The sequence below is a fragment of the Schistocerca serialis genome, chromosome 2, assembly GCF_023864345.2.
Source record: "Schistocerca serialis cubense isolate TAMUIC-IGC-003099 chromosome 2, iqSchSeri2.2, whole genome shotgun sequence".
Taxonomy (NCBI): domain Eukaryota; kingdom Metazoa; phylum Arthropoda; class Insecta; order Orthoptera; family Acrididae; genus Schistocerca; species Schistocerca serialis.
The window spans coordinates 756,982,369-757,002,883 of record NC_064639.1 but is presented as its reverse complement, the minus strand read 5'-3'; the positions used below and the strand labels follow the sequence as shown (position 1 = coordinate 757,002,883).

Genomic DNA, 20,515 nt, shown 5'->3' with positions numbered 1-20,515 from the left:
TGATGTCATCATCCAATTCACAAAGCACCTGTTCATTTGGTTCTTCACCAACGTGGGATTCAGTAGTTATGGAAGTAGTTAGTGATCCAACACCTTAATTGTTGGTAAGATATGCAAATATGGAAGCACTTTGTTTGCCTTCAGTGTGCTTCAAAGCAAGTGGAGGCTCATACAAGTTTCCTTCCCAGCATTGTCAAAGGGTCCCATAAAAGTTCATGCCATTAAATTCTGTCCAGATCGTGGCCTGTGAGGTCAAAGACATCACTTCCCTCTCTATGACGTCATATGTTCTGACTGCCCGAAATCGCAGCATCTGCAGTTGTCTTCCTGGGTCAGTGTGAGACAACAACAATGGCCATCAGCATTATACACACTATCTTGCTGACGTCCATAGCAGCTACAGATGGGATGCAGAGACTTCTTTTGCGGCTGGAAATTAATGGAGCCATGGTGGATTTCCAGTTGGACACAGGCATGGCTCTTTGTCTGATTAATGTAGACACGTACTGGCACATTGGCTTCCCACAGCTGCATTACCCTCAGCACTGGGTGGTGACATACAGTGGCCAGTCATCCTCATCACAGGGTCAGATCATCATCCAAGTGTAAAAAAGTAGCCCGGCAACTGACCCTGTTAGTAGTCAACTCCTTGGTGCCAACTAACATTCGTGGCTTCGACACTTTTGTGCTTTTTGATTTCCAAATTCAAGCCCAAGTGAAACTTGTTTCATCTACAATAGCGTTCACAGAACTTGATATATTATGTGCGCAATCGGTTTCAAGCCCATATATTCTTAAAGTAGTCAGCAATACCTACTTTTTGCGGAGCACATGTAGTGCCTTTTGCTATGCGCAATCAATTTAAAACAGAACTGGATAGACTGAAAACTATGGAAGTGATATCTCCAGTATCATCTAGCCTGTCATTAATGCCCATTGGCAGTTAAGAAGCTGAATCAATTACTTAGAACTGTCGTTATTTTAAGTCTACCATTCATGCTTAGGCAAATGTCAATCTGTATCCAATTCTAAGGCTGAGGAATAGTTGGCAAAATTGGTGGGGAGCATTATTTTTCAAAGATAGATCTCACTGACACCTACTCTCAGTTGCGTGTAGATGATCAAACAAAAACATTTTTAGTGATTAATAAACAGTTTGACACATATTGTCATAACAGGCTGCCATTTGGGGTCTTGGAATCTCAATGTAGACAAGTGTAATGTGCTGCGAATACATAGAAAGATAGTTCCCTTATCATTTAGCTACAAAATAGCAGGTCAGCAACTGGAAGCAGTTAATTCCATAAACTATCTGGGAGTACGCATTAGAAGTGATTTAAAATGGAATGATCATATAAAGTTGATCGTCGGTAAAGCAGATGCCAGACTGAGATTCATTGGAAGAATCCTAAGGAAATGCAATCCGAAAACAAAGGAAGTAGGTTACAGTACGCTTGTTCGCCCACTGCTTGAATACTGCTCAACAGTGTGGGTCCTAAATCGTTTCAGGCGAATGCCGAGATGGTTCCTTTGAAAGGGCACGGCCGATTTCCTTCCCAATCCTTCCCTAACCCGAGCTTGCGCTCCGTCTCTAATGACCTCGTTGTCGACGGGACGTTAAACACTAACCACCACCACCACCACCACCACCACAGTGCGGGATCCGTACCAGATAGGGTTGATAGAAGAGATAAAGAAGATCCAACGGAGAGCAGCGCGCTTCGTTACAGGATCATTTAGTAATCGCGAAAACGTTACGGAGATGATGGATAATCTCCAGTGGAAGACTCTGCAGGAGAGACACTCAGTAGCTCGGTACGGGCTTTTGTTAAAGTTTCGAGAACATACGTTCACCGAAGAGTCACGCAGTATATTGCTCCCTCCTACATATATCTCCCGAAGAGACCATGAGGACAAAATCAGATAAATTAGAGCCCACACAGAAGCATACCGACAATCCTTCTTTCCACGAACAATACGAGACTGGAATAGAAGGGAGAAGCGATAGAGGTACTCAGGGTACCCTCCGCCACACACCGTCAGGTGGCTTGCGGAGTATGGATGTAGATGTAGATGTTAGTGCTCCTGTTATGTAGCACTCCTGTGATATTTCAGAGATAACTTAGAACAACTCATTGAAGGTATCTTCAACTATTTTTACTATTTAGATGACTTGCTAACTACCAAGGCCACATGGGAGCAACAACTGTGTGACCTACAAATGTTGTTTCAGTGTCCATTTAGGTTTGAATATCAACAATATTCCAACCTGAAGTTTCCATTATTTGATTGTGTCTTTTTAAAAATGAGAGTGAGACCATTCACAAAAAAATCAGTCAGTGATAATGTTAAGAAAATTCTTTACCATTTCTTCTGTTGCTGTATGTATTGTTTTGATTGATTAAATTACTAGAGTCATCTGCAAAAAGAACTAATCCTGCATGTTGTGTATTATGGGGTAGCTAAGAATGAGCCTTGGGGGCTCCATATGAGCTTTGCCTCTCCAGCCACAGGAATCTCCCTGATTAAAGTGGTTGAATTATTAAGTACAATTTTCTGCATTCTTTTGATTAGATATAAGACCATCCATTGATTGGCTATACTATCAATTCCATATAACCTCACTTCATGTAAGAGGATATTGTGGTTCACACAGTCAGCTGCCTTAGGTAAGTCACAGAAAGTATTTAGTTTGTTCAGAATCCCCTTATAACTCCTGCAAAGTAGCAGGTTGAAGTTTGTGTTGATGTCTGCGTGAAGATGGACTACAGTGCTGTCTACTACCACCATGCAGTGTTGCTGCTTCCCGTAAGTGGTGCATTGCAGCAGCACTTGCTCCAGCTTGCGAGTATGCTGCTGGACGTAGATAAGACTACATGGAATCAGCCAAACATGGGCAAAAATAGCGGACAGTGAGGTTTCTCTGTAGGGGTTTCTCCAGAGGTAAGGAGTGACTGCTTCAGATTTCCACAAGAGGCTGGTACCTATACACTGGGGAAACAGCACCAAGTTGCAAATCTGTTTTTCATAGGGTATCAGAGTTCAGAGACTGTTCTGATTATCCCAAAAGTATTGAGTGTCCAGCAACTGCACAGAAATTAAACAATGGTCAGCACGTCAATTATCTGATAAGGGGGCATAGGCAAGTCACATTTCATAAGCTGGAGAAGGCAACAGATCTGTCATGGTAAAAACCCTCCACACCATTACCCATGAGGATTTGAAGATTAAGAAGATATGTGCACAATGGGTACCCCATTCCCTCTCTGTTGCACAGAAACAGAAATGTGTGAAGATACATCAACAGTTGGTGCAAAAGGTCAGTGCAGGTCCAATGGAGTTCTTTGAGCATCTGGTCACCATCAATGAGTTATGGTTCTTCCACGAGGCTTCAGAAATGAAACACCAGTCTGTGCTGTGAAGACATACTGGGAGCCCTTTTCCAAAGAAGTCATGGATGGGACTTTTCACACAGAAACAAATGGTGACTGTGTACTGGTATCAGGAACGGATACTGCTGGAGGATTGGATCCCTCCCAGTACGACCATCAACAGCAGCTGGAATTGCAGTTCACTGCACCATCTCTGTTGCCACAGAAAGTGGGGCCACATTGTTTGTCTCCAACATGACAATGCTTGGCCATATGCCAGTCAGCAGATCATTGCCATTGTGGATGAACTTGGGCTTACAGTGCTGCCATATCCTCCATATGCACTGGATCTGGCTGCTGGTGACTACCATATTTACTCGAATCTAAGCTGCACTTTTTGTCCGATTTTTGTAATCCAAAACACGGCCTACGGCTTAGAATCGAGTGCAAAGTAAGTGGAAGTTCTGAAAAATGTTGGTAGGTGCCGCCACAACTAACTTCTGTCGTCGAATATATGTAGCGCTACACAGGCATGCTTTGCAGGCACAAAGATAAATATTGGCGCCAAAACCTCTGCGTCAGTAAATAAAATAAAAAAAAAAGGAAGATGAGCTTTTTTCTCCACCCCGAGTTTCGACTACTGCATTTTCATACATTACCCGACGAAGTAAATACAAATTCTGTATTGTTCATCTTCAAATGTAGCAGCATTTCAATGTTCTACGAAAATCCGGCTGGCAAGACTGTTTGGGATGTTTGTTAATATGGCCAACTCTATGTTCCGAATTTTTTCCTACCTGTGAGAAGTGATGGTTGCTAATAGGAACTTTTATGAATTGTGAATCACATGCAATATTCTCTTTGCCATAAGAATAATACGAGTATAAACATTTTGCCATGTATTCTTTCGTGTTTGCTGCTATCTCATTTAAATCCTGTCTGCCTAATAAACTACGAAACTAGAGTGAGCAACAGCAAACGCGGAAGAATATACATATCATGTCATGTTTATATTCTTATTATTCTTATGCCTAATAATAATACAGTCAGAAATGAAGCATGGCAATCGACTAGATTTTTAAATCTAAGATGACATTAATTTCTGTGCAGAATGTAATGTACTAAAGAGGCATCTGCAATGATTTTCAAACGGAGAAAAATTTTCGCTAAACTCTTGGTCAGAACATCTATCATACGCAGTCTATTGTTTGGTTCTTGTTGACCATTATCAAAGAAAGCAGCAGTGTAAGTAACAACAAATAGCAGTCTCTTGCCATTGTTTCGCTAATAAGACGATCCCCTCTTTTTTTTTTTTTTAGTTGTAAGCGGCGGTAGCGTGCAAAAAAGCAAGCCATGCCGCGAGTGGCGACAGGCCGTAAACACTCATTATCAGAATGCGACAAACAATGCATGACACAGTACATTAATGCATTTGCAGCTTAAGAGTGACGTAAACACCTATAACAAAAAGAACGGCACTTACTAGATCAAAGAAAAATAAGCAATCAATGCCAACCAGACGAAGCACGTGAAAAAGGTAACTGCTAAGCTTACGACTTGAACCAAACTACTGTAGCTATATTGTCATTCATTCGACCTAAATTGTGTCTCATATTACAATGGACCAACAACTTTGTTTCGATTTGGAAGTGCGGCCTAAAAGTTTTCTCTCCCCTTGAATTGTGAGTCCCAAATTTCAGGTGCGGCTTAGATTCGGGAAATGTTTTTTCCTTGATTTCGAGCCTCATTTCTCAGGTGCAGCTTAGATTGGAGTGCGGCTTAGATTCGAGTAAATACGGTATGCACTATTCAAAGCAATGAAGAGGTCATGCAGGCTAAGAAGTTCACTACCAATGACAAACTTTATGCAGTTGTCCATCAGAGGTGCCCCAAAGAATGGTTTGCTATGCAAATACAAAAGCTGCCAGAACAGTGGTGAAAGTGCATAGACATAGGTGGGGAATACCTGTGATATAATCTGTATTCTTTTGTTCAGTAAATGCTTCCTGTGAACACAAAAAAATTGTAATGCCAATCAGTGCTATTTTTTATTTACTGCTGATAAGATTTCATGAGTGAACATGAAATTCCTAGCAATTCTTCATAAATATCTTCAGTTCCTTCATCTCCACTGTTTGTTGCTGGGATGTAAACTTGCATTATGCATACAACTACTGCAGAAGCTTTTAGCTTTACCATCAGAAGTCGATCATTAACATGGTAGCTATTAATCACAGTGTTCTTCCATTTTTTTTTTCTTAAAACAAATGTCATGCCACTTGATCCTGGTTTTTCTTTGCCAGTAAAAATAACTTTGTATCTTTTGATAAGTTGCATTTCTGTTTAGTTTCTGATGCATCTAGCACATGTAGTTCAGCATGATTATGATTTCTTTCAGTCCTTGTAGTTTCCCAGCTTAATGTTCTTTTATTCCATGTTGCAATTTACAAATTTGTGTTAGTTGTGCTTTTGGAAAGATTTTGCTATATAATGACCTGAGTAGTGTTACTGTGATTCCTTTTTCTGCCGGCTTCTAGGATGTGATTCCCATGATCAGTGGTCTGATTTATTTACTGTTTTCTGTCCAGTCTGGCTTCAGAGCATGAGATATCCTTAAGAATTTTTAATGAGGTAGTTTCTCCTTGACTTCTGCATTAATCTGTCATTGATTTTCAGTGAGATTCATTCACTCACCTTTAGTGTCAATTTCTCAACTCCAGGGCACATGGTGGTCATGAGGAAAGAGTCAGTTTATACAAGCAGTCATTTGGTCCATGTAAGTTGACCTTCTATAGTGTCCACTGTGTCACTATGATGAGGATTTAAGTTTGGTGTTATTCGTAGGAATAGGATCTAGTGGCATATCTACACTGAAGTGCCAAAGAAACTGGTGTAGGTATGTGTACTCAAATACAGAGATATGTAAACAGGAAGAATACAGCACTGCAGTTGGCAACGCCTATATAAGACAAATGTCTGGAGCGGTTGTTGGATCGGTCACTCCAGCTACAATGGCAGGTTATCAAGATTTAAGTGAGTTTGAACATGCTGGTATAGTCGGCGCGCAAGCGATGGGACACAGCATCTCTGAGGCAGCAATAAAGTGGGGATTTTCTCATATGACCATCTCACAAGTGTGCCGGGAATATCAGGAATCCAGTAAAACATAAAATCTTTGACATCGCTGTGGCCGGAGAAAGATCCTGCAAGAACAGGACGAATGATGACTGAAGAGAATCATTCAGCACGACAGAAGTGCAACACTTCCACAAATTGCTGCAGATTTCAATGGTGGGCCATCAACAAGTGTCAGTGTGTGAACCATTCAACAAAACAACATTGATGTGGGCTTTTGAAGCTGAAGACCCACTCATGTACTCTTCATAACTGCATGACACAAAGCTGTACACCTCACCTGGGCCCATCAACACTGAGATTGGACTGTTGATGATGGGAAACATGTTGCCTGGTCAGATGATTCTCATTTCAAATTGTAACTAATTGATGGACGTGTATAGGTATGGAGACCTCATGAATCCACGGATCCCGCATGTCAGCAGGGACTGTTCCAGCTGGTGGAGGCTCTGCAGTGGTGTAAGGCATGTGCAGTTGGAGTGATATGGGACCCCTGATACGTCTAGATATGACTCTGACAGGTGACGCATACGTAACCATCCTATCTGATAACCTGCAGCCATTCATGTCCATTACGCATTCCAATGGACTTGGGCAATTCCAGCAGGACAATGCGACACACTACCCATCTAGAATTGCTACAGAGTAGCTCCAGGAGCACTCTTCTGAGTTTAACTCTTCCACTGGCCACCAAACTCCCCAGACATGAACATTATTGAGCATATCTGGGATGCCTTGCAACGCGCTGTTCAGAAGATATCTCCACCCCCTTGTACTCTTACAAATTTATGGACAGCCTTACAGGATCCTTGGAATGAGTTCCCCTGGCACTATTTCAGACATTAGTGAGTCCATGCCGTGTCGTGTTGCGGCACTTCTGCATGCTCATGTGGGCACTGCACGATATTAGGCAGGTGTACCAGTTTCTTTGACTCTTCAGTGTACATCTACATCTACATCCATATTCCACAAGCCACCACCCAGTGTGTGGCAGAGGGTATCATGCATCACTAATAGTCATTCCTGTCCTGTTCCACTCACAAATAGAGCAAGGGAAAAACGCTGTCTAAATGTCTCCGTATGAGCCCTAATTTCTTGTATCTTATTTTCGTTGCCATCACATAGAATGGCAGTCAGCTTCAAATGCTGGTTCTCTAACTTTTCTTAGAAGTGTTCCTTGAAAAGAACATTGCCACCCCTCCAGGGATTCCCTTTTGTGTTCTTGAAGCATCTCTGTAGTACTTGCGTGTTGCTCGAACCTACCGGTAACAAACCTAGCAGACCACCTCAGAATTGCTTGAATGTCTTCCTTTAATCTGACCTGGTGCTGACCCCAGACACTTAGCAGGGCTTAGGAACAGGTTGCACTAGTGTCGTATGTGCAGTCTCCTTTGCAGATTTCCCACACTTTCCCAAAATTCTCCTAATAAGCTGAAGTCAACCATTGGCCTTCCCCACCACAATCCTCTGATGCTTGTTCCATTTTATTTGGCTTTGCAACATTACATCCAGATATTTAAATCATGTGACTGTGTCAAGCTTGGCACTACTAATGCTGTATCCAAGAGGTTTGTTTTTCCTACTCATCTGCATTAACTTACATTTTCATACATTTAGAGTTAGCTTGTCACACCAACTAGAAATGTTGTCTAAGTCTCTTGTGTACTTCTACAGTGACATAGTTTTGCCAACTTCCCATATCCCATACACTTCAGCATCACCAGTAAACAGCTGCAGATTGTTACCAATCCTGTCTGTCAAATTATTTATGTATATAGAAAATATCAGTTCTATCACACTTTCACGAGGCACTACTGTAAGATACTCTTGTCTCTGTGGAACACTCGCCAGTGAGGACAGTATACTGGAGTCTATTATTTAAAAAGTCTCCAAGCCACTCACATATCTTGAAACCTATTCTATATACTCGTACCTTTGTTAACAGTCTGCAGAAGGGCACCATGTCAAATGCATTTTGGAAATCTATAAATACCAAATTTGCCTGGTGCTCTTCATCCTTGGTTCCCAGCTCTTCATCAGTGGTTTGCAGTATATCATGTGAGAAAATGGAAAGCTGAGTTTCACATGAATGATGCTTTCTAAAACTGTACTAGTTTGTGGACATAAGCCTTTTGGTCGGTGGGAAATTTATTATATTCGAACTCAGAATATGTTCAAGAATTCTGAAGTAAACTGTTGTTCAGGATATTGGTCTGTAATTTTGGCGGTCCGTTCTTTTACCCTTCTTGTATACAGGAGTCGTAAGTGCTTTTTTCCAGTTGAGAGATTCATGATAAATGCAACATTTCCTATTTCCTCTGTTGATGATGATGATGATGATGATGATGATGATGATGTTTGGTTTGTGGTGCGCTGAACTACGCGGTCATCAACACCCATACAAAGTCCCAAACTTTACATAATCCAGTCTAGCCACTTTCACAAATGACGATGAAATGATGAGGAAAATATAGACTCTCAGTCCCCGGGCAGAGAAAATTCCCAACCCAGCTGAGAATCGAGACCGGGACCCCGTCATACATTTCCTCTGTTCCTTATGTAACTTATAATAGAAATTTTTAGAATAAGATGCCTCTTCCAAGATATTTTCAGGCTTGTGTTTCCATTTTTTTTAATATGTAAAGTTATGGTGACATTCCAGGAGTATATCTGAACTGATATCTTTTCATTTTGATCTGCAGGGCATATAATGTGGCTGGTTTGCATTATAGTTCCTCTTCTGTCACTGTCCCTTGTTGGAAAACCGACTGATCCTCAGGTGATGCACAGAGCCACTGGGAAAAATGAATGTGTTTTCAATACCCAGGTAAAGAATGACAAATACTTATGAAATTCCTGTTTTTGGATAGGTTTTCCATCAAATCACTATATTGAAAATTCATAAATTCTCATTACATTGTTGTATTTGCAAATTTAGCTACCAGTATTATTGTCTTTTCTTGTGTTAAATTTTACTTTGTAAATGATATACGCAAAGAGATTATGGCATGCCAAGGCAAAGTAGAGGCTTCCTCTAAATGTTCCTAAGTACTTGCTCGTGTGGTCTTCATTTCCATTCTTCTTATTTATAATGTCACTTATATCCTTTTGCTTGTGCCACATCTTCCTTTTTAACATTAAATTTAGTAATTTATTGTAGAAAAGATTTATGTGTTATAAAATGGATAGCAGTGAAAACTGAAATAAGAAACAACTGTGAAAACTGAACAAATTGAGGAATTAAGAAACCAGTTGCCTAAAAATATAGGATAATCAGTGGAACCATACTAACACATTAACTGAAACATACACTGACAGTGCAGGCAAAGAAACTTAAGAAAATAAAGCAAGGAAAACCAACAAAAAATGCTTATCAAGATATAAAATGAAGAACAAACCAAGTAGACAACATACTCTGCCTGGTCAAAAAAAGTGAAGTATCCAGAGTACATGGTTGGGTGTCAGTGTATTCCATGAGATGTTCTCAAAGGTATCTATAAAATTTATAACAAATTGTTTTGTGTGGTTATGTCAAGAGGGCATTACATGCCAACGAGAAATTGAAAAGGTTTTGATGGACAAAGATGAGTTAATAAAAGGACTGCAAAATGAACTTGACACCTTAAAAAAAAAGAAATACAATGCTTTGAGTGAAAAATGTGCGAATTTAGAGAAGAAACTGCCTTGTAAAGATTGTTGTCGTTTGAGCAATTCAAATGTAAACTGTGACAAATGGCACCAACCTAGAAATAGTGTCTCACTAAATGTTGTGCGAAACAAAACTAAAAGTGTGAACATATTAAGCATCATGAATAAATTTGCTGCTCTTGGGACCAAAGAAAAAATCCAGTGAAATGAACAATGATAAAAGAGTTTTTACTTCCACTAGAAGTGAACAGTAGAATGAAAACACAACAAATAAACAGTACAATTACAGATCATACAAATAATTCTATGAAAAATGACCCAAACAGACATAAAATGAGCTATGTGTAAATAAAAATGAGCTATGCACTGAGGGGGAGGGGAGGGGGGGGCAGAAATTGATGTGTATGGAGCCAACTACACAAAAGGACTTTCTCAGGAAAGTAATACATTGACAATGACAAGTATGGTTAGACCAGGTGCCGATTTCAAAGAAGTGACGAGAGCTGTTGTAACAGATTACTATGTAAGATGTTCAATAATGTCAAACTAATAGATGTCAGCTCACTTGATAGAGCCTATTTCACCAAACGTACTTCACTTGAATAGTACAGGAAAGTGCATGTTAGGAAAGTCAATAAGTGAAGCAATTGAAAGTAAATCCAAAAGACAGTCAGTAAAATGGGCTGTTATGAACCATATATAGAACCTGCTACTGAACCAACAGCAGCAACCACTTCAGCAGATTTCAACAGAACCGCAGATATAGCCACGTCAGCAGCTAAGAGGAAAGATAGTGCTGACACTAGTTCATCTGCCAGAAACAGAGATATGAGCAACTGAAATGAAGATTTTTTATGAACTGTCATGCCCCAGCCAGTGACACCAAAATTGTAAATACAGAAGCATTACATTCTTCACCCCTTACAACAAATGTGCAGACAACCAACCTCTCCACGAGCAACTTGGCGAGCCAGATTATCTCTCTGTACTCACGCAGGATAAATAACAATCAAAATAGTGTTCAGAGATGTAGTCCAGATGCAACAGAATCTGGAAAAAAAGGTAAAATAAAAAATTTAGAAACAGATATAAACGTTTCTGCTGTAAGAATTCTACGTGAAAATGTAGAGTACACATCAAGTAAATTAAAGGAGATAAAAGTACTATCAGGGTGGTTTGAATAGTTCTCAGAACGGAATGGAAAAACAGTACTTCCATCATTGAATTTTGTTTTATTTTTCAATGTAGTCTCCTTGTAGATTAATGCACTTGGTCCAACGATGTTCCAGTGCCTTGATCCCATCTTGAAAATGAGTTTCCTCCAGGCCTGCAAAATTGTTATCAACTCTGCCTATCAGTTCTTCATTTGAAGTGAATCTTTGTCCACCAAGAAAAATTTTCAGTTTTGGGAAGAGATGGAAGTCTGATGGAGCCATATCAGTTGAATAAGGCAGGTGTGGCAACAACTCATACCTTAGTTCATGTAATTTTGCCATGGCGGCAGCACATGTGTGCAGGCACGCATTTTCGTGATGGATGATGACTTTCTTCCTTGTCTTTTTTCGCCTATCTTTTGTTGCAATTTTAGTATAGTATTCTCCAGTAATTGTTTGCCCAGTGGGGAGATAATCCACAAACAGAATCCCCTTCACATCCCAGAACACTGAAGCCATGGCCTTCCCACTGAAAGAATTGTCTTTTGCTTTCTTTGGTGGTGGAGAATCAGCATGTTTCCACTACTTTGACTGTTGTTTTCTCTCTGGGGTACAGCAGTGCACCCGAGTTTTATCTGTGGTCCAAACCGGCATAAAAAATCATGTTTGTTTCTCCTGAAATGGGCCAGACATTGTTCCAATATGTCCATTCTCACACATTTTTGATCCAGATGGTACCCATCTTGCAGATATTTTTTTCATTTCTAATTCTTCAGTTAAAATCTGACATACCCTTTCAGATGGCATCTGGCAAGCATAAGCAATTTCACACTCATTTAGTCAGCAATCCTCCATGACCATTTTGTGCACTTTTGCAATGATTTCCAGAGTAGTGACATGTCTTGGCTGACCACTGCATGGATCATCATCTAAGCTTTCCTGGCGAAAATTAAATTCATTTGTCCACTTGGCAGCAGTTGAATATGAAGGAGCAGAGTCCCCCAGTGTGTTCTGGAAAACAGCATGAATGTCCTTTGCTTTCATACCTTTCATTCACTGCTCAAATCTTGATTTTTTTCCACCTTCGCAAATCATTATATGGGAACAACAACAAAGCCACATCACTGCCACAGCTCTCTTCCAAGAGCACTGACATGGCACATGTTTACAGACAACACTCCAATGAATATCATGTGAACAACTTGTTGCGATAGTGCTGACCTCTCGTGGTGATTCTGAGAACTTTTCAAACCGCCCTCATAGTAGCAGCAGAACTACCACATACATTTACCAAGGCAGAACTTGGGTTAAAAGAAAATGAAATTAGTGTTTACAACATAAAATACTATGAAAAAGTGAGTTACTTCTGCAGCTGTCAACATGAAGGTTGAGGAGTTTAGTATATGCACACAGTGAAATGAAGAATTCTGTTCATGGACAGTGGACAACTGTTCAGATATACTATTTGAATTGACAGCACTACAGACAACATTCAAAGGGGAAAAGTGTTTGATATTAGGGATATGCAGATCACCAAACAGTCAGGTAAATGGTTTTCTAAAACAGCTAGCAGTTCTGTTAGATGAGACTGTTAGGCAGTTCACATACATAATAACAGCAGGTGATCTAAATATTAACGCACGGAAAGAAAGCTGTTGTACTAGGAATTTCAGTGATCTAATCAACACTTATGATGTAAATCTGGTAGAAATAGTCCCACAAGGTACAGTAAAAATACAGAGACATAAATAGATCATGTAGTTACCAATAAATCACAGTACAGGTCATAAACACAGCCACTGTTGACCACTGTTGTTGTTGTTGTGGTCTTCAGTCCTGAGACTGGTTTGATGCAGCTCTCCATGCTACTCTATCCTGTGCAAGCTTTTTCATCTCCCAGTACCTACTGCAACCTACATCCTTCTGAATCTGCTTAGTGTATTCATCTCTTGGTCTCCCTCTACGATTTTTACCCTCCACGCTGCCCTCCAATACTAAATTGGTGATCCCTTGATGCCTCAGAACATGTCCTACCAACCGATCCCTTCTTCTGGTCAAGTTGTGCCACAAACTTCTCTTCTCCCCAATCCTATTCAATACTTCCTCATTAGTTATGTGATCTACCCATCTAATCTTCAGCATTCTTCTGTAGCACCACATTTCAAAAGCTTCTATTCTCTTCTTGTCCAAACTATTTATCGTCCATGTTTCACTTCCATACATGGCTACACTCCATACGAATACTTTCAGAAATGACTTCCTGACACTTAAATCAATACTGGATGTTAACAAATTTCTCTTCTTCAGAAACGCTTTCCTTGCCATTGCCAGCCTACATTTTATATCCTCTCTACTTCGACCATCATCAGTTATTTTGCTCCCCAAATAGCAAAACTCCTTTACTACTTTAAGTGCCCCATTTCCTAATCTAATTCCCTCAGCATCACCCGACTTAATCAGACTACATTCCATTATCCTTGTTTTGCTTTTGTTGATGTTCATCTTATATCCTCCTTTCAAGACACTGTCCATTCCATTCAACTGCTCTTCCAAGTCCTTTGCTGTCTCTGACAGAATTACAATGTCATCGGCGAACCTCAAAGTTTTTATTTCTTCTCCATGAATTTTAATGCCTACTCCGAATTTTTCTTTTGTTTCCTTTACAGCTTGCTCAATATACAGATTGAACAACATCGGGGAGAGGCTACAACCCTGTCTTACTCCCTTCCCAACCACTGCTTCCCTTTTATGTCCCTCGACTCTTATAACTGCCATCTGGTTTCTGTACAAATTGTAAATAGCCTTTCGCTCCCTGTATTTTACCCCTGCCACCTTTAGAATTTGAAAGAGAGTATTCCAGTCAACATTGTCAAAAGCTTTCTCTAAGTCTACAAATGCTAGAAACGTAGGTTTGCCTTTCCTTAATCTTTCTTCTAAGATAAGTCGTAAGGTCAGTATTGCCTCACGTGTTCCAGTGTTTCTACGGAATCCAAACTGATCTTCCCCGAGGTTGGCTTCTACTAGTTTTTCCATTCGTCTGTAAAGAATTCGTGTTAGTATTTTGCAGCTGTGACTTATTAAGCTGATAGTTCGGTAATTTTCACATCTGTCAACACCTGCTTTCTTTGGGATTATGATTATCATATTGTAAGAAATAGGCTCAAATTAACTGACAAAGAAACTAAAAACTGGATGTGTTGTATACAACAGTTTGCCAAACTATATAAAGATAATAGATAATAGGTCTGCTTTCAGAAATAAACTAAAATATCACTTGAGTAAAACTTATCCATTCAGTGTTCAAAAATACCTTGAAACTAAAAACTGATGCAAGGCTTCGTTTGTGACTGTGCAAATATGTAAAAAACTTTCAGAAAGCATAAAGTGACTTTAATCTTTGGCATATCGATGTTTTTCACATGCTTGTATTTTAGAGGCTATTTTACTGATGTATGCATGTAGTTATGTATTTTTGAAATTTGAAATTTTTCAAACTTCATGTGAACTTGTCAAATACCATTGTACAGAATGGTCCATAGACATAAATAAAATAAATAAATAAATAAATAAATAAATAAAAAATTCATACACGTACACATCATCCAGGGGTGTATAAATAATTAGAGTTGCAGTTCCCTGAGACAGGTAGAATAGGCCACTGGAGTGCATTTGTGTTGTTTCATGTTTGGTGTTGTTTCGTGTTTAGTTTTGTTCATGTTTAGTGTTGTTACTTGGCCTAATAGAATATAAGGGGTGTGAACACTACAAGACACTGAGTGATCAACATGAAGGCTGTGTAGATGCAGCATATTCATGAGAGTCAGCATTCCCAGTACCAGGCAGAGTTATAATGGCGCCTACAGTGGGTCGTATCTGGCCTGCTGGTTGAACTGTGCAATATCTAGATGTGTGGGGCATACAGATGTGATATTGGCCCAACATTGGCTGCCTGGGAACATGAGAGGTGGCTTACTCACTGTAAAGACTCTGGTCAACCAGATCTGACAACCACAAGGGAGAATCACCATATTGTACACAAAGTGCACTGTAACCCGTTTCGCATATGTACCAACCATCTGAGAAAAACTATTGGACACTCAGCAATATTGTGTGTCATACCGCATCATTGGGCAGAGACTAGCAGCAGCTGGATTAGGAAATTAATGTCCCATGTCTACACTGCCACTAGCGCCACAATGTGAGCAACTGTATCTGGAGTGCTGCTGTGACTGGGAGCACGGACTGCTTATGATTGGAGTCGCATTGTGCTCAGAATGAGTCGCAGTTCTGCACTACCATCGTCAGTGAGTATTGCAATGACCTAGGGAGAGGTCCCATTTATCAACAGTTTCACAGAGGCAGGGTAGTGTTATTCTTGACATCACAGTGGGGGGAGCCTTTGGGTAGGTCTTCAGGTCATGGCCAGTAGTGACTGAGGGAATCCTGTCAGCACAGTGGTACATTGCAGATGTCTTGTATCCTCATGTGTACCTCTAATCTTGTGACACTATTTTTGTGCTATTTTAAAAGACATTGCTCGTCCACACATAGCACATGGCTCTATAAACCGCCTGTGTGATTTTGAGCTATTCCCAGTGCCAGTGTCCAGGATCAGTTACAACAGTTGTGGAGAGGATACTATGAATGGAGAGGATACTATGAATGGCTTTATGACAACATTTCCAACCGAATCTGCATCTGCATCCAGGCCACTGCTAAGTGGGCTTATACTGCCAAGTTCTTCATAAATTTGACACAATTTTGTAAACACTGAATAACATCACATACCCTTTTAACTAGTGAAACTTTATTTCATTTCCTTCTCCCCTTCTGGTTGCTTCACTTTTTCTGTATTAATAAAAAATGTTAGATATATCTAGCTTATAAAAGCAAATAATTTGGTACCAAAATACATTCAAAAATCTTGATCATGGCAGTCAAATACTAGCTATCAAGTATCTGTTCATTCTGCTGTGAGAAGTGCAATGTAATGCACACAGGAATTGACTAGAATGATGTTGACACAGGGTATAAGGAACACGTAAGATAAATAAACAGAACCTGTGTGTATAGCCGCATATGTTAGTACTCCACTTTTGGAATTCAGACGGACGTACCAGCATGGGATTGAATCCACCCGATGGATTACTGACAAGGGCCGGTGTGTCAACCACCCCAGATGTGGTTTTTAAGTGGTTTTCAGTGTCTGACAATCTGAATAACTGGGTGATACTCACATCTTCCCTCAGTTACACTGTTCATACACATTTAGAAAAGTTTGCACACTTTCACATAGAATACACAGATAGTCAGGTGTGCACAAATACTATTGGGGGTGGGTGGGGGGTGACAGGAAAGGGCATCAGGTCTACCTCTACTGCTAACATTGCTAAATACAAAAATTAACAAGTCAACCGTATGGAGATATGAGAAAAGGACAGGGGAATAAAAAAGATGAAGATAAGAAAAATGCATAAGAGAATGAAAGTACAATTCAGACTGTTCACACTGCCTTACTTAACAGAACCAAAGAGTAAGAACAGAAAGTAAAGATATGAAAATAATTAAAATAAGTAACAGGAGTATTTACCAACAGCATCAATTGCAACAGTTGCAGTATAATGTTTGTACAGACATAGGTATACATGTAACTCTCACCATTAGATACTGCTGAAAGTTGTGGCTTTTCCAGGATCTTGATGAAGGAGTCGAATACTGTCCACAAAGGAACTGGTACTGTGCTAGCATCTGTGAAATTGCTTCATACGACTGCTATGAATGAGTCGTTGGTGAAGTGGCAAGGTTGTTTCCTGTTGCAAGAAATGTCTTGTAAATCTTGCCAGCTTCTCCTATTTCTGATGTTATTTACAGAGAACCACCTGATTACGCACTGCAGAGTGACAGGTTGTTTCCCTGTCTTGAGCTAAATTGTTGAAAATGTTGTATGTGTCAAATGGCCAAAAGGTGTGTTTCTAATTAATGTAAGAGGCATTATCATCTGCTAATAATGAGACAGAGCCAGTGTGAATTGCCTCAAGCAGACATAACAGTGAACATCAAATGAATTCAGGAATCATAGCAGGTCAATATATGTCTACATACCAAAGTGTAACAGACGCACTCAGGAAATTTGAGTGAGAATGTTTGGAAGGAATGTGGTGATGTTTGTATGAAACTTAGTCATGTGAGTTTATCGAACCAGTTGCAATGAAGACTGTATAACAGTTCTGGTACCTCCATAATATACTGTGGGTTGTATAGGGATCATGAGAGAGAAATTAGAGCATGTACTGAGGCAGATGGGCAGTCATTTTCCTTCACTTAGTATGCAGTTATACATCTGTTTGCTGGATGTACAGGGGAGTAAAACTTTCAGGGATGATGGGAAAGGGCAAAATCATCACTTTGAGATAAGGAAACCTAGTCCAGAAACAAGAGTCAAAGCTAACAAGTGAAAACGAGAAAATTTCAAAATTAATTTTGGTCTGCTGTGATGGTAAAAATTGTAGTTCACAGTTTTTAATTTTTAGCACAACCTACAAATGATGTTATGCCCATAACAGTTGAGTGTTTCCAAAGGAAAATTGCCTTAAAAGAAGCTTTAAAATTATGGAACAGAATTGCTGCCCAGTACTTACCTTAAAGAGAAATATGAATATACTGCTGATTGATGCATATAAAAAAGCATACTCTATCTTAACTTTTGGAACTAACAGTTACTTCCTCAGGGAACAGAGAGGGTTAAACAGGAGGAGATTAAAAAGGAGGGACAGGTCACCCTGGCCCCAGGGTAAGAGGGACCACCTGTTGCAAGGAGGAGGGGAAACAAATGTTGGCCAGAAGAGTTACTGCTTTTGAGTGACTTATTGATTCAGCAAAACTGATGTCTGGTGATGGCATATGCATTACCTTTCTAATTAAGTGTAATGGAACTGCTTTTGAGGGACCATTTTTTGTCCTCATGGTTTCATCAACTATCGGGAAGAACATATAAAGGATGACTGAAGGATTTCCATTTGAGGTTGTTGCTGCAGTGTATATGCAATGTAGCAAGACTCTGTTGCATGTATCTGAAGCACCAACATGAAGGCAATGGATTAGTGGGACATTCATGTCTTTCAGACGTGCGTGTGGTAAATGCAGCATTGTGAACTACAGTAACATTATTACTAAATGTGTCCAACAGGACCACATGCTGTTGTTCTTTTCTTGGCTGCTGAAGAACAAACACCAGTAAACATTCGTTGGAGAATGAAGAATGTGTATGTGGCAGCATGTCCGTCAAAAATCACCATTGTGGGGTGCAGCTGCTTCATGATAATCCATGTCCTCATATTGCAAATGTCATAACTCAGGAGTTACGCCAACTCAAGTGGGAGACATTTGAGTACCTGGCTGTAGTCCTGATCTCTCCTCATGCAATTATCACACCTTAGGGCCCTTAAAAAAGGCCGCGAAGGGTTGACAGTTCTTGTCAGACAAGTATGTACAGCACGCAATTTTGGACTTCTTCAGTGATTGCCTCACTGCTGATGGGAACTTTGCCTGATTGGCTCATCAATTCTGGACTGTACGGCCTTTGAATGGAAGCTTTTTGGGGGCCCTTGTAGTAGCTAATGATTTGAATCTTGTTATGTCTGTCCTGTTCCTATTGTCATCTGGGGGTCAAGTATCATTTGGCTTACTGATTTCATTCACTTCATGTCTTATAATGCTCCAAATTGCCCTTGCCTTTTTTATGATACTATGAAGACTTGTAACATCTTAACATCAGAAAATTTGTGAAACAAGAGAGTCATAATCAGTACCAAAAAAATATTCTTTGAAGATCTACCAGGAATTTTATTGGAATGATTGCCAATATACAAAACTGTGCAGTAAAATTTGGAATGGCAAATGTAAAACTAAGTAAAGTTTTTAAATTTATATTCAATTCTGGAAAGCATAACTCACTTATCAGGCTAGTTTTTGTAGGTGATTTAATAACCATACAACTATTTCCACTTGTTCTGCTTTAATTTAATCCCATTTCACTAGAAAAAATACAATTTTACACAACAACGTCATACCCTTAACATGACAATAACTGCACTCAGCTGTGATCAGGACAGCACTTAGTTTAGTGAGTGCTGATGGCCCCTATAAATGTACTCCAACAAGCAGCATTTTACAGAGTATTGTTAAGACAACTGCATAATCAGAATTACAATTAAAAGTTGTACAACTTTAATAATTTTCATACAGAATTTGCTAGTGTACAATATGGTTACAAGCCTTATATAAGCCAAATTTATACAGAAATACATTTGTTTTATATTGAAAATTAGAAAAATACATTTCATAAACAATTAAGACAGAAAAAAGTTAATTTAAATTTTACTTACTTGAAGTTGATTTACATTTTAATTACTCCATGAGTCTTATTACTAATGTTATTCCTGCATATTTGACGCAAAGTTTACAAATCAATTCGCTCAAATATTCAGTCAAAATTTCTTAAATATTTTTAAGCTAATTTCAGGTTGTTACAATATCCTCTGATATGTTCTACAAAGTAGTTTTAAATAAGATAATAACAACGTTGATGTCTGATTGCGTAGTATCTGATGTAACAACTTTTGCTCACTGCTAAAACACTGAAACTTGCACATGACAACAGTTTACAGTAAATATAAAAAAATACACAAATTCTGATATTTGGATCAAGTTCTTCATTTAAGTTATGGGATCACATTTGACACTAATCTGTGCCATTACAAATGTTTATAGTATATTTTTAAGTTTTGTATAGAATTACTCCTCTCCACTGTAATTGTCTTTGACCTCTTTTAAAGGAAAACTGGAGTCATTATGTTGTAAGAAAAATGGAAAATCCAGGATTGTTGTATGAATACATTAATGAAAGAATTAAAATTCCTATCTACTGCTTGTCCTTGGTTATTTTCTTCCTATTTTTCATCATATAAATTCTCGCTTATTAATGTAACTGAGTCAACATTACAGTTCTGTGAGGTTTTACTTTTCATTTCGTTGTTAAATTCACTGATGGGGATCTTTTAATGCCACCATTTGACTGTCATGGTCAGGTGAACTATTTGTGATGAGGCTCACATTATTTTATAAAAGACATAATTAGAAATAAAGTATCAGTAACTGTTGCACCCAGTCTTTCTGTACTTGTTGAGAATGTTACTGTGGGCAGTCAAA

The 20,515-nt window shown here is 39.3% G+C and overlaps 1 protein-coding gene across 13 annotated transcripts in view; it reads left to right on the top strand.

Moving 5' to 3' along the window:
• LOC126457957 (transmembrane protein 94) overlaps window positions 1–20,515 on the top strand; it is a 504,907-nt gene that overhangs the window by 440,672 nt on the left and 43,720 nt on the right. For all 13 annotated transcript variants that reach the window (XM_050094697.1, XM_050094693.1, XM_050094699.1 and 10 more), the window contains one exon: window positions 9,209–9,333. In XM_050094697.1, coding sequence (XP_049950654.1) covers window positions 9,209–9,333 — 125 coding nt within the window. The remainder of the gene's footprint in view (window positions 1–9,208; window positions 9,334–20,515) is intronic.